Source organism: Opisthocomus hoazin, chromosome 6 (assembly GCF_030867145.1).
Source record: "Opisthocomus hoazin isolate bOpiHoa1 chromosome 6, bOpiHoa1.hap1, whole genome shotgun sequence".
Lineage (NCBI taxonomy): Eukaryota > Metazoa > Chordata > Aves > Opisthocomiformes > Opisthocomidae > Opisthocomus > Opisthocomus hoazin.
In genome coordinates this window covers 54,259,788-54,274,893 of record NC_134419.1, presented here as the reverse complement: position 1 = coordinate 54,274,893, position 15,106 = coordinate 54,259,788, and the positions used below count along the sequence as shown (strand labels likewise).

General features: G+C 50.2%; 1 protein-coding gene across 6 annotated transcripts in view; it reads left to right on the top strand.

The window, feature by feature from the left end:
• The first annotated feature begins 329 nt into the window (after positions 1 to 329).
• CDH23 (cadherin related 23) overlaps positions 330 to 15,106 on the top strand; it is a 213,765-nt gene continuing 198,988 nt past the window's right edge. For all 6 annotated transcript variants that reach the window (XM_075423156.1, XM_075423157.1, XM_075423154.1 and 3 more), the window contains exons 1-2: positions 330 to 372; positions 12,007 to 12,078. In XM_075423156.1, the coding sequence (XP_075279271.1) occupies positions 12,012 to 12,078 (67 nt within the window). In that variant the 5' untranslated portion in view covers positions 330 to 372; positions 12,007 to 12,011. The remainder of the gene's footprint in view (positions 373 to 12,006; positions 12,079 to 15,106) is intronic.

Below are 15,106 nucleotides of genomic sequence, written 5' to 3'. Positions count from 1 at the left end.
ACAAAGGTCAGAAAAATCATCGTAACCCCCCAAAAAAGAATTAAAACAGAAGGGGCTGAGTTAAACTTCACGTAGCCGGTGTCTGCCTCGGGCTGAAGTTGTGTTTGGGGAGGCTGCCTCGGGGGTGCCCCCGGGGGGTGAGCCCGGGGTTGGGGGGGGGCCGGCTGCCGCATCAGGAGTCCCCGGGGAGGGGAGGGTGGGAGCTGGGTGGAGCCGGCGCTGAAATTCCCGTTACCTGGGCAAGGGGCGCTGCGCCGCTCGGGCTCCTTCCCCACCCCTTCCTCCTCCTCCTCCTCCCGCGTTGGCGGCTCTTCACTCGGCAGGCGGGGGGGCATGGGGGGTCGCCGCTGACACCGGGACCAGCCGCCGCAGGTAATGCCCTCGCGAGTTTTCTTTATTCCGCCTGTATTTATCTGGGGGGGTGTGGGGTGTGCGGGCACGGAGCCGCCGGCATCCCCCCGCCCCGCAGGCGGCTTTGCGCGCTGTCCTCCTTCCCAAAGCTCTCTGCTTCCACCGAGGGGACAGCTTGTTTGGGGTGAGCGCTGTCATCATCATCATTATTTGGGGGGGGGGGGGGGGGGGTGTCGTTCAGCGCGGTGGTTTCAATAGCAGGAGGCGGGGAGCCCGACCTTTCTCCCTTTTAGCAAAAAATAATAATGTGTGTTGGTGCCTGCTCCCGAAAGGGCAAGCACGCTGTGTCGTCGTCCCCCAAAATCCATCCTGGGTTCTAATTTTGAGTCTGAATCGGACGGAGGAGGCGGCGAGAAGCCGCAAAGTTTCTCGAGCGAGCCAGGGCTGAACTTCTTCCGAGGCGCGGGGCTGGGGGGGGGGGCCGTGCGGGTCCGGCGCGGAACTGCCCGCAAAGAGGGTCGAGTTTGTTTCTTTTAATCCCGTCAAAAACATATTAAATGGGAAAACGGCTTTTCAAAATCACAAACTTGCCCTGGATGGCTTATTTTTATTTCTTGAGAAAACATCTTGTTTGAGACTTTCCCTTCCCCGACATCTTTGCTTGCTCCCCTTTTCCTTAATCTCTGACAAAACCTGCAGTCCCCTTTTATTTAAATAAATGTTTTCCTGACCAACTCAAATATTGACCCCTGCGAACGTACAACTTGGCGTCGGCTAGACATCTTTAGCTTTGAACTGCCTGGAGTCATCACTGGAGCCTTTAAATAAAGAAAATGCTCAAACTTCAGGAGTCTGGTCCCTATTAAAACCGGCCAGCTAAATTACATTACCCTTCCTTTTAACTTGCAGAGTTTGGTGTTCATTTGGGGTGTTTTCAGATTTGTGTGGCAGGGATAGATTTCCCCCCCCCCCCCCCCGCCCCGGTGCTGTTCTTTGGTTTGATCTACCCGGCACCAGCCCTTTTGTTCTGATCCACAGTTTTTGGATGCTACATGAAGGTAAACAATAACTCTTGCAATTAGAAATGCAGGTGTGGGGCTTCATTACTAGCGTTTAATTGGGAAAATACAAAACCTGGGGTATTGGTAGTAAAGACCTATCTGGAGGGGAAAAAAAAAAAAGGAAAAGAAATTAATAAGCCTGTTGGCAGAAAAGGCAACAGTTCTCTTTAAAAAAAAAAAAAAGAAAAGCGGGGGGTGGAGAGAGAAGGAAAAGCAGAGCTGGGGTAGCTTCTTTGGCCAAATAAAAGGGTGTGGAGGACCGGGTGGTGTGCTGCCTGTGTGCAGGTTAACAGCAGAGCTGGTTGGATTGGGACACAGCTTGGGACTCTCCCATGGGGGTACTCAGTGTGGGAAGGGCAAATCCCAAACCAGTCCCATGCTAGCAATGCCCAGGGGTGCTCCAGCACCCTCTTGCCAGCCAGTGTCATTTCTCCAAGCTGCCTCTCGTCTCTTACCCACCAGTGTTTTCTGGGGAGGGCTGTGGGGTGTGTGTGCATGCTGGAAGGGGAAGTTCTCTATGATGGTGCATGCATTTTAGTTATTTGGGTTTTTTCCTCCATGCTGGGGGAAAAGCTGTGTCCGGTGGCAGATGCCCTGGGCACAGCTGATGTCGAGGGGGTCAGGAGGGATGGGAGAGCTGCCGCTCCCTGGTGCCCACCATGGCCAGGCTGCAGGGACGAGCCCGGTTCTTTCCGGGATTTTCCCGGTGCATCCTGCAGCAGCTTGGGGCACCTCGTGCCTGTGGCCTTGGTGCATGATAGTGCTGCGGGATAGAGCTGATGCATGAAATTTTTAAAGTTTCTTTTTGTTTGGTGGAGCAAGGTGTTCCCATGGCAAACTCACATTTGTCAAAATCCAGGTGGGTGTTTTGATGGAGGGAGGTTTACCGTTGTCTTTCCTTCTCCCCTGGGAAGAAGGAGAGGAAATCCCTTTGCAATTCCATTTTCCCTCTGCACCCCCCTCGCTCCCCAGAGCCAAGCTGTCTTGTTTTGTGAGGGAAACTGTAGGTTTTGTAGCACCAAGTCAAGATAGTGTTGTGAAAATACAATATTTTGTTTTAAGGCCAAGTTGTAAAGCACTGCCTTTATGGGAAACTGTAAACATTTATGTTCTTTTTTTTCTATCTTTTTTTTTTGTGATAAGTGAGAGAAACAATGTTTGCAAGAGGTGGGAGCTGTGGAGCTTGGCTGTTTGCTGTAGCTGGGCCTGGGAAGGGCACCCAGCCTGTGTGTTGCTCTCGGGGGCATCACCTGAATACAGCAGGGAGACAGCACCAGAAACTTTTTTCTCCAGAATAATGTCCATGGTATGGAAGCTTCTTTGCTAACCTGATAGAGGTATGCAAAGGAAAAGGGCATGGCAATCCGTTTCCGTGCACACCCCAGGAGCAGCTGGGGTGGTGAGGATATCTTAAAAAGGATTTGATTTCTGAAGTTTCTCAGATGTTCAGTGCTAATGGTCTGGAACACAGATTATTTTGAAATTTAAAGAAGCTTTAGTATATGGGATTGGCTTGGTGAGGGGCTGGCCTGTGGCCTCTCGTTAGTGTAAAACGTCCCAGCTGCTTGCTGCCAGTCTGTTGTAGCCCGGCTAATTTAGCTGGAGGTTTGCTTTGTAAATATAAATAGTTCAAAATGCATCCCAAAACTTCTGTGGTTTTTCCCACTACATTGTCCTGCTTTTTGCAATAAGACTTTTAGTAATGTTACAGGAGGATGAGGGTTAGTTTGGGGCTTTTATGCCCCAGGACCTACAAACAGGAAAGTTCATGCTTTGATGCTTGCGTTGCTATCGGACCCTGGTTCTGCAGCTGAAATGGGGAGTCCCGGTGGCTGAGACTCGCCCAAAACTTGGATATGTCCTGGACCTTGCCTGTGGTTTGGTCATCACCTGGACACTGTAGCAGGGGCTGAAATAGCGTATGTGTATGGACTGTGCTGTGCAGGGTGCCGAGCTCAGAGCCTCGGTCAACGTGGGCAGCAAACCTTTGGTCACGGAGTCTGGGTGGCTTTCAGTCTGTGAGGATGTTGGCACACGGCTCTGGCGGGTGCTTGCTGACTGTGGTGTGCTCACGAACGATCAGAGGGGCCATCCTGGCACTTGTCTCTTTTTCTGCTAGACAGCCTGGCAGAAGCATCTGCTTGAGCCCATGCTCTGGGGCCAAGGACCTTGCTGGATGTGATGGAAACTCCAGTCTGGGTGTGGGAGGGCCATGATATCCCCTTGTCAGCCTTTGCCAACGCTGCAGCCAGGCTTTTTTCTGTCTTTAGGCTGAATTGCTTTGCCCTGATCTGTGCATTTGATGTAACAGCGGCTCTCCAGGGGGGAGAGAGGCCCTGCTTGGCATATACTGGGGAGAAAGCCACTAGAGGCAAAATTCTGATGGCAACAGGGGGATATGCTGGTGCCCAGGCTGCTGCAGCTTTGAAAAGGGCATGTAGGGGAGGGACCGGACAGCTTAGAGGGCCCTCAGCCATGGCTGGGGTTCTAGGAGGGCTGCAGGAACAAGCGTGTTACTGGTGATGAGCTACTGTCGTTCATCAAAATAGCTTCATCGCTGCTGAACGCCTTTGTCTTTAGGTTTGACACCCTGCTCCAGGGGCTGCTGTTTGGGATTGAGGCATTTTGGGGTGTGTTTTTTCCTCCTGAGTAGCCTCATCTTCCTTTCCCGGTGCTGTCTCTGCCACTTTGTTTTTTCCCCCTCCTGAAATTTCAGCTAGTGAGTGATTAGCCACAGCGTGCTCACAGTGTTACTCCATCAGGCAAAGCCTCCCTTTTATTAGCTAGAACAGCCAGCGGGCCTTGAAAAGGTCTGTTGCAGCAAAGTGCCTCTCGCTGAAAGTTAAGTGAGCTTTGTGCAAAAGCAGCAAGGATGCCTCTCTCTTGATTTGGATGAGGCAAGAAATGGCCTGAGAGCTTTTGCAGCTCAGATGTTGCTCAGTGTGAGGGTGGTTTTTTTGGTTTGCAGAGTGTGGGATTTTTTTTTTTCTTCTCTTCCAAAGTACCCCTGTTTCTCTCTCTTTAACATCTAACTTTCCAGCCTGCGGTCTGAGTTACCAGGGGAATGAACAAATAGGCTTTTTGCTTCTTTTAAGTGATGCAGAAGTCCAGCTCGGAGCTTTGAAGGAGATGGGGTGAGATCCTGGGTGTGCACGTACCGGGGGTCCTGTGCTGATGGGGGCTTGGAGTGGCATCTGCTGCAATGAGTGTTTGCCAAGGAAGACAGAGTGAAAGAACTAGCCCATCTGCTTTGACAGGGTTTTGGAATGTAGTCTGGCTACTGATTGTGAAGAGCCCCTGGTTCCTTGGCTGATGGCTTGCTCTTGAAGTTGATGCTGAATTTTTTTATTGTATTGCTGACTTTGTTACGGGTGTACTTCTTAGAGGGAAGCTTACAGTGTGCTTCCCTCCTGCTGCTGCAAAAAGGTGATGCTCATGTTCAGAGCTGCACCCAAGTGTGGCAAGGAGGGAGCTGCCGTGTTAGTCCCTCCCTGCCCCTGCAAGTGCCCAGCCATGCTGAGCCCCTAGCTTTGCGCCCGTGCTGCAGGGGCCAGCCTGAGCCAGGGGGCTTGAGCAACAGCCATCTACCACGTCTCTGCTACGTGTGCTTGTTCTGTAAATGGAGTGGGCGATATTTAGATTAACACTTTTTTTTCTTCAGTTCTGCTTCACAGATATCCTCTCTTGTTTGGGTTTGTTTTATTTTTTTTTTTTCCCCCTTTAAAAACCCCAAACCAAACAGAAGTTGTGTGCTTGCATCTGAAGCAGTGCAGGCAGGAGTGCCCTGGGCTATGTAAGCACAGGCTGCCTGGCAAGCGTTACAAACTTGCTCAAAAATGTTGTGTCGGAGCCTGAGGCTGTTGGACACTTCTCCTGCGTCATTTCGATGCTGGTGCTTCGAAGCCCGGCCGCTGTCAGCAGGCAAGCCTTCCTTCTTCAAGGCAGGGCACAAGAAGAAAGCATCTGGCCTCCCATTCACCACCAGGCTTTGGGTCAGGCCTTCAGCACCTTTCCATTTGACACTTTGTCCACTGCTGTATGTTTTTCAAGAGTTTCGAGAGAGGTTCCTGTCTTGCGAGACCAGACTGTGTATGCCACTTCACTGAGTTCAGCTTTCTGCCTCTCCAAGCACTAATTCCTACCCTTCTTCCTTCTCCTTCCTCCCACCCCCCCTTTTTTTCTTTAAGCTAAGATCTGTTGCTGTTGGCTGCTCTTCCACCTTTTCATCCCATGTTAGTATCATCTGCTCTGCAGTCCTGCTGCTCCTTTACTGCCTTGCCTCTGTGTGCTGGGCTCCGTGTTGGTGCAGCACAGGAACCAGGAGAGATAGGAGCCTGTTGCCTTGGCTCCATAGAATGATAGAATTGTTTAGATTGGAAAAGACCTTTAAGATCATCAAGTCCAACTGTTAACCAGCACTGCCAAGTCCACCGCTAAACCACATCCCTAAGAGCCACATCTACACGTATTTTAAACACCTCCAGGGATGGTGGCTCCACCACTTCCCTGGGCAGTCTGTTCCAATGCTTGACAACCCTTTCGGTGAAGATATTTTTTCTAATACCCAAGCTCCCGTGATGCAATCTGAAGCCATTTCCTCTTATCCTATTGCTAGTTACTTGGGAGAAGAGACTGACCCCCACCTCACTACAATCTCCTTTGAGGTAGTTGTAGAGAGTGATCAGGTCTTCCCTGAGCTTCCTTTTCTCCAGGCCAAACAACCCCAGTTCTCAGCTGCTCCTCACAGGACTTGTTCTCTAGACCCTTCACCAGCCTCATTGCCCTTCTCTGGACACGCTCCAGCACCTCAATGTCCTTTTTGTAATGAGGGGCCCAAAACTGCACACAGTATTCGAGGTGTGGCTTCACCAGTGCCAAGTACAGGGGGACAATTGCTTCCCTACTCCTGCTGGCCACACCATTCCTGATACAAGCCAGGATGCCGTTGGCCGCCTTGGCCATGCTGCACGTACTCCATCCCAGGCTGCCTTCTGGTTTATGAGCTGCTGTTCCAGATCGAGTGAGGTTTTGTGATGGAAAATGGTTGCTAGTCACCATAGGCATCATAGCAACCAATGCTGGAGGTTGAGTAGCGCCAGTGCTGCCCCACTCAAAAAAAAAAAAAAAAAAAAAAAAAAAAAAAAAATCTGGCATCTCCTCTTCCACCTACCCCAGAAAGATGGATGCTGCCTTTGCTGTGGAGGGATGGGTGACAGTGACTGTTGCAGCGGGGAATGGGTTCCCTCTTCCCAGACCCCCCAGGGTGCTATTTCAATATTGCACGAACAAAGAGGTGAAACGACTTTCCTTGGGGATACCGCAGTTGGGGTGTGCTGCAGCAGAGGGTTTGCATGTTGCTGTTGCAGAGCTGGGCAGTTTTGGGGATTATATTACACCAGCAGTGATGACTTGGGAAATCAATTTCACTTCCAACCCAGACCAAGATTTTCTACGTGGACTGAGAAGTTCAAACAGGGTATTTTCTTTTGGTCTTGGGCTGTTGATTAAAATATGTGTTAATGTTGTTTTAGAGCTAATGGTTGTTTCCTATGGGAAAGCAAACCTCTCACAGCCCCAAACAAAAGGAGTCTGCTCCTGTCCTTGTTCTGAAGTGGGAGTAAACTTCTGGAAACGTGAGAAACCTTGGTGTTACTGGTTGTTAGTAAGTAACATGTCTAGCTTTTTCTCTACTAGAAGAAAGATTTAAATACCACCAATTGGTGCTAGTTGAGATGCACAGCAGAGCTTGGACTCAGTCAGCTTTGTGGGCCTCTCCTGGGCTGGGTGGGGAGAAAACCGCATGTCTCCAACCTCAGCTTTGCTTTGGGGTGAAGGAAGAGGAGAGAGCATCTTTCATGCTCTTTCTCCTGCAAGCGCTGTCTCGGGGTTTAGGAGGATTGTGGCAGCCGTGCTCCCTTGCTCCCTGTTCTGTCTGCATCCATCCTTCCCTCCCCACCACATGCATACAAATACACTGGCCTGTATTTATTTAACAAGGGAATTTTTTCCTTCGCTGTGGGGAATAGAAGAAAAAAAGGGCAAATTCTTTCACTGGGAACAAATCTCATTTTCAAGAGTCCTGACAAAATGAGCCATAAAATTACAATATTTCAAAGTGCTTCGTAATTCTAGCGCGGACGGCTCTTCATCATGGAATCTGAAAGCTCAGAAAATATAAAACTCATTAGATTAAAATAAACCACCTACCATGTGGAAGAAAAGCTTATTTATCAATATCAATTTACTTCTGATTACTCTGTTCTGCAATTTGTTATTTTTAGGAATTATGATTTGTGTATAGCTCATGCCAATATGGGGGGGCAGGGGGGGAAATTAACTTTTACTTTTTTCTTTTGAATTCTACGTATTGTAAAGACCTGATCAAGAAACAATAATAAGAAAAGGTGAATTTCTAGTCATGCTTCCAGTTGAGGAGCAGAGGGATAGGGAAGTGGGAGCTGTTGTGCCTCTGCAGCTTGCTGTGTTTTGGCATGAGGGTTGGTGCTAAGCAATGTGCTTTGCTGAAGAGGATTGTAGGGGTGGTTCCTCCGATGCACGTTTGGTGGTGGCCCTTCTTGGAGCATCTCCTGGCCACACTTCTAAGGTGGCCAGCATGATGGTGGAAGCTGGGGAGAGAGGGCAGGGATGGCGTGCTGGGGGAAGAGGGGTCTTCCAGCAGCTGACTGGATGCCACAGGTGTGGTGGGTGCCTGGTAGCATCTCAGGGACTTCCACTCTGCCTACAAAGGAGCAGGTGCTGTGGGTGGGCAGCGTTGGCTGCCAGGCTTCCCTCTTTTGGGGGACTTCATTTGTGCTGCATCGCTGGAGAAGGGGCTTTTTGGGAAAGCGCATGCAGCTTCCTTGGATGGAAGCCATTTGGGAGATGCTTTGATTTACACTTTCATTTCTTCTTTATGCTACTGGAACAGCACAGAACAACTGGAGAGACTGACACTATAAATTTTGAGGCGCAAGTGTTGCGGTGCCGTTTGGGGAAGCGAAGACCAGTTTGGGGGGGGAGAGGGACCAGGGGCTTGGGGGGGTGATTGAAGATGCCAGCAGCAGCTCAGATGTGAGAACATCTCTGCCAGCAAGGCACAGCCGCCACAGAAGCTGCCACTGCTGCTCTGATGGAGGCAATTAAGTGTGTGTTGTGTGTGTGTGAGCCGTTCTCGTATGCAAGCACCCCAACAGTGCATTTAAAAATAGCCAGTACAGGTGCATAGCCTGGAAGCCGATGCTTAAGTATCCCAAGAGCAATATGTGGCCCAGGCTCAGCAGAAGGAGGAGCATCTCTGCTCCAGTGTTTAACGAAGGTGAGATGCTGGAAGACTCTTGGAGCCTCTCTGCCAACTCTGCTTGGATTAATGTGTGCTGGGTGTGCCGAGGACCCGAGCATGCGCCAGCCGGGCTCTGTCTGCAGTCGCTGCCCTGCCCTTCAGCCAAGCAGGTGGGGTCTTTGCCACATTTAGGGACACACCGATGCTGTTTAAGCAGAAAAAAAAGCCACCTCCTGGGCTTGGGAAGGAGGCATTTGGGGCAAGTGGGCTGAAAAGCCTCTGCGCGACCTGAGCCAGTTCCTAAACTTTCAAGCTCTGGACTTCTTTGCAGAGCAGTGTTTCAGTAGCAGAGCCTCCTCCAGTTCCCATCCATCACCATTTAATGTGGTTCTGTCTGTTGCTTCCGGGGCCTTGGGGAGTGGTTGCCAGTGAACTGGGAAATCTCTGGTTTAACATTAGTGCTTTTGCAGCCAGGAGATGACAGTTAAGTTCCCAGAGACGACTTGCCCGGAGACATTATTATGCTGGAAACTGCACCGAATGCTTCCTACTAAGAGCCTCTTTCAGGCAGAAGGTGCGATTTAATATGCTCTTAGTCACAATTTTGAAGTTGTCCCCGGAGATTTCTCAATCCCGTTCCTAAATTTGCAATATTTGAGTGAACTATCTCAGAGAACCAGTGAAGAGCTGCAATATTAATGAAGACAGACAAAATCAAAATGACATTTCAGGCAATTACTTACATAATGAAGTGACTGACTTGGAATATACAATATTTAGATTTATCATGACACTCGAAACGGGAGGCTGTCAACTGCCTTTATTTCTACATCACATAAATTGTTTTTCCACTGCCCTGTTGCCTTTTAAACATGGTCTATGAAGCCGGAAAATAATGTTTCCGCTCACTTGGGCTGATAGCGGTGCTGTTTTAGAAGAAAGTTAGCATTTTCCTCAACGGCATTTTGCCACAGCAGAAGGCGGAGGAAGAGCTTGGGCTGCCTTGCTCGTCTTCATCACATGCTTACCGGTGGATGCACGATGAGCTTTGGCTCTGAACCCCGGGCTTGATTCTGGCTGGGGGAGATGTGGGCGCCTGAAACAGCAGCCTTGTTTATGGACAAGATTTTCCCTCTCTGTAACCTGTTAAAGAAGGGGAGGAAATGGAGAAGTTTGGGGTTTTTCTTTGTTAGAAGTGTCTGTTCTGATTTTGTTGTCCAAATCTAAAGATTGAAAAGGCCTGATAGGATGCCTGCCTCCTTGGGAAGAGGTAATCCTTAATTAGAAACTGGCTTTTGGATGATCTGCTGGCACTGAACACTCAGAAGTCAAACTTGTCAGGTGAGTGGAGGACTGAACTCTCCTGCCCTGGGGAGGCTGGCATGATACACCTAAAAGTTAAGCAGCGCTGATCCCAAATGTCTTCTCAGGCTTGTGCTGAATCTCCTAAAGATGCACAAAAAAGACCACAGCACCATTTTTCTTGCCTAGGTGCAGACCTTTTCCTCCTAGAGAGTCTCTTGTGGCAAAAAGTCTGAAGAAATGAAAATTTAGGGCCCTTTCTACAGTGACAGAGTTGTTGTGAACTGTCATCTCTGACACATCCAACAATACATACATGTAGCTATTGCTTTGAAGATCCTCTAGGAGCATCTGTAGAGGTAAGGACCCCTCCGTGGGGTGCCCATGCATCTCTTCGGGTGGCAATGGCGTACAGACCCATCCACCCTTAGCTGGGGTCACAGCTACAGCCTGTACCCGTCACAGTGCCGCGCTGTCGGGTAACTCTGCACATCGTCATCGCATTTGCTGTGCATAGAGCAGGGTGCTGCAAAGTGAAGGCTGAGTTGCTGATTTTGGGGTAAACCAAGAGCGATGGAGTGCAAGGTGGTACCCTGGGTTTGTGGATGAGCTGTCTGTCTAGGTGCTCCCCACGTGGGAATCGTGCATATTGCTGCAGTTTATTCAGGTCTGTTGCGTTAGTAGTTTGTTCTCCAAGTGCTGTGGGCACTGAGTGAACCAAAACTTGCTGTGTATGCGACCAGTGGCAAGTGTAACGAGTCCCTGCTTAGGCTGGTAGATGGAAGATGCGATTTATAACTCTTTTCAGCCCTCATGGCTCAGGTCAGCACTTGATCTCAAGTGGGAGCTCCTTATGCATTTAGCTGTGGATTCATCTCTGTTTGCTGCCCAAAAGGCTGGCTGTCACGTGTGGTCTCTGCCATTCACGTCCCTGGGCCTGCTGCCGTGTGGGTGTGCTGAGCTGGTAGGAAAGCATTCCACTGGCCTTTCACAGCACCTGCAGAAATTTGGAGAGCTTCAGAGATGGGTTGATGAGATGTCCTGCCACCTTCAGGCTCTGTGTAAGCTGCCCAGGCATTTTTGTTGTGCCTACATGCAGTGTGCAATGTATGTGATCCATACTTGCCTCCAGGGTGGAATGATTGTAAATGTCACATGTACGAATTTCCTTGTAAAGTGGGACTTTGATGAGGTTTAGTGGGGTGGATTCGGAAAGAGCTTCATATTTAATGGTCTGAAAACCATGTGAGGATGCAGCTGTGCTAAGCAGCTGCCTGTAACTGTTTTATTCTGTCACCTTGTCGCAAGGAGTCATGTGCTGTATCGAATGCAAAGCCGAGGAAGTTTGAGAGGCAGAGCAGGATGCAGGCACGATTTCAAGCTTGTCTGCTTCCAGTGCTCTTGCAGTGCCTGTTTCGCAGCCTTCCGAGTGGTTTGAGAGGTCTGAGGGGCTCTGCTTTGTCCTCCAAAATCCTGGTGCCTCTTCAGTGATTCTGGGTCAAGCTTCCTACACAGCTTTACCAAAACATCTTAAATCCCAGTGCTGATGGCTCTCTGCTGTATCATTCCTGGGTTGCAGTGGCTCTTCCTTTTCCTCAATATCCCGCTTGGTGCTTGAGCAGCTCGACTCAGCTGGGGCTGCTTCTGCTCTGGGCCTGACCACAGAGGTCACTGTGGCTTATCCCCTCGTGCAAGATGAGCAAATACACTTTGGAAAGTGGAAAATAAAAAATGTATCGCCTATGCCAGGTTAATCCTGGTTTCAGTCTGGCGCTTACCAAGCGGATGGTTGGGGCTGCATGAGACAAGGAAGTGATGGTGGCACTCTTGGGTGAAGTGCCCTGTATAAAAGCCAAGCGCCGACGACATGTTGATCTCCTGGGTGACCCCCTGTGGCATCAGGGTACTGAGGTGCAAGCTGGGGCAGGGCTGCATCCCTGAGCCTGCTGGGTTTGGGTGACAACATAATATCCATAAAGCACTGGACTTGACACTGCCTTTCTTCTTTGACAGGAACCATGAAGCGTCAGGCTGCTGCCGGCAACTTTCTTCTGCCCTTCTTGCTCCTGGAGCTGGTGTCTCTGGGTAAGTTGGCTGCCTGTCCATCCAGTGCCATGCTCTTCTCTCCCCACCCCTCTCCTTGCTCAGTTCTCATGTTTGCAAGGTACAAGGGTAATATTTGCTGTGCTTGTGGTCTCCTGATGAATATCTGAAGGCAGAGCAGCATTGCTGGGGCGATGGGGAGATGTGGCTGGCACGGCTAAACAGGTCACCCATCACATTCAGTCCCAGGGACCTGCACATTGTACTGCTGTGCAGCAGCTTTTCTTGCAGTCAGTAAAAGGGCACAGGTGGCATCAGATGACCCTTCCTGGGGGAGAGCGGGTGGGACTGGAAAGGGGCTTGGAGGAGGAGAAGGATGTGCTGGTGAACCCTACGGTGGTAGATGCTCCTGGTGTATCTCAGTGGGAAGACCTTGGCAGCTTCCAGATGTGGGTTCACAAAGTCAAAGCCAGCGGTGGACCTGGCCATATACATGGCGTTAGGTCATTCTATGTAAATAAAACCTAAAGGAAATTAGAGAGAGTGGATAAAAGGCAAGGATGTAAACCAGAAGCTTGTCAGTTGTTCAACAGCAGAGGTATTACTGGCAGGGCTCTCCCTGTGCTTTCAGCAGCAAAATTATTACCTGAACTGTGCTTTAATATGTGCTGTGTGGGAAATAACTCCTTTCTGAGCTGCAAAACCTCTCTTCTAATTCCAGCTGGAGGGAAGGGCAGGGCTCTGGGTAGGCAGAGCCTCCATGGTCAGCTTTTCCCCCACTGCTGGGCTCTGCCCTGCGAGCATATGATGCTCTTCGTCTTCCCTGGCATGTGGGGTAATGTGGGGTCCAGCCTGGCTGCTGGGCGGGAGCTTGTGGGACAACTGCCTTCTGGTGCAGCAAATGTACCCCTCAGGCCGAGCTTTGGCATATCCTGGGATGCGTAAGTACTGTAAACATACGGCAAAGCCCCGTGAAAATTGGGATTGTTGCATGAATGGACTAAAGCCCCTGAGTGCTCGTGGGGGGAGAGGGAGGCCAGGGGGTGTGTGCCTGTGTGGTGCTTGCTGATAAACAATAGCAAGCATGTGTCCATTTGATAGCACTGTGCCCTTTGGAATAAAGGCTTTTTTTTCTTTTCTTTTCCCCCCATACTAAAACCTCAAGACGGCTTGCCCAGATTGGCAGCTTGATTAAGCAGTCAGTGGATGACATTAGCTGTGACTGACAAGCGCAGTCAATCTCCCCCTGGTCTCGTATTGGATCAAGTATAGCATCGGTAGTTAACTGCCCTGTCACTCCTCTGGAAGGGGAAAAAATAAGTAAAAAAGACAACCCAGTGAGTCCTTTACCCCAGTGTGAGCCTCCTAAAACTTGCCCCCTGGAGAGATGTCTTGCCACGAGTCGTCCAGTATGTCACACTGGAGGTGGGATGGAGGGTTTTGCTTGCCTGGCTGGGGACTTGCTCCTTCATGCCTCCCTGTGCGGTTGGCTGCAGCACCCCTAGCTGGTGTGTGCACAGCCCTGCTCTGGGTGCCTGGCTGGACGCAGCAGATAGGCAATAGCAAGCAGCAAAGCCTTCGAGAGGCAGCACAGGGAAATGGAGTTTTAGAGGCTTGCAAATCAGCAGTGTGTCAGCCCTTCTCTCCTAAACCCTGCCCTGCCCAGGGCTTGGTTGTCATCTCCCTGAGGAGTGCCAGCTCTCGCTAAGCAAGCTCTGGCACAATGCTTGTGCCTGGGATCAGGAGGAGAGGTGCATGGACACCATGCCATACACCCTGAAGACTGCTGGTGATGGAGCTCCTCTTCCCAGAAGACTTGCAAAGCTCCTGGTGCAGCAGTTAGCTAGGGTAAATGCAGAAGTGCAGCCCAAGTGGGCTCGGTGTTTGGAAGAAGATGGTTTTAGCTCTGGCATGGCAGTGGAGTCTGCCCACTCCTACCCAGCTACTGCTGCCGTCACCAGAGGTGGGCAGAGACCTTCATCATCTCCAAGTTAGGAGGGACTGAGGGATGCTAGCTAGAAGAATGGCTCCCTGGTTAGCATGCTCTCCTATCAGCAGTGGTCAAGGATGCAAGAGCTGACTCTGAAGGGCAAAATAGCAGCAGATTTTATGTGAATAACGTGGAGCAGGCATGGAAGACACACAGAGGGAAGAAACCTCTCAGCACATCAGAACATTGATCATGATCCCTTGGAACCTGTTGGTAGCATGTGAACGAGGAATAAAGGGTTACAAGTGTGTGGTGGAAGTGATGGCTTTCTGCCATGCACCTTGCTGACGTACCATGGGCAAGAGCTGTGTTGAGGCATGCAGTGATGGTGTATCCCAGAGTATAGCCAGCTGGTTGTGGCAGTCTTGCAGAAGGAAAATCCAGCTGATGATTCATTAGGTGAAGCTACAGATGATGGCTGAAGCACACCAATGCCTTTGGGAAAGTGTGAACTCGTTTCCAGGCGACGTGGTGTGTGACTGATTCCCAAATTCATAGAATCCTAGAATGATTTGGATTGGAAGGGACCTGAAAGCTCTAGTTTCAATGCCCCTGTTATGGCCAGGGACATCTTCCACTAGACCAGGTTGCTCAAAGCCCCATCCAACACTTCCAGTGAGGTGGCACCTACAGCTTCTCTGGGCAACCTGTTCCAGTGCCTCATCATCCTCATAGTAAAGAATTTCTTCCTTATATCTAATCTAAATCTACCCTCTTTCAGTTTAAAGCGATTACTCCTTGTCCTACTACTACCTGCTCTTTGTAAAAGTCCCTCTCCAGCTTTCTTGTAGGCCCCATTCAGGTACTGAAAGGCTGCAACTGGGTCTACCTGGAGCCTTCTCTTCTCCAGGCAGAACAGCCCCAACTCTCTCAGTCTTTCCTCCTAGGAGAGGTGCTCCAGCCCTCTGATCGTTTTTGTGGCCCTCCTCTGGACCTGCTACAACAGCTCCACATCTTTCCTATGCTGAGGTCTCCAGACCTGGACACAGTACGTTGCAGTACATACAGTAATCAATTTCTGTGAAAGGATCGGTGTGCCCAAAGCCAACAAAACATTGACAGTTCTGGGTTAAATGTGAA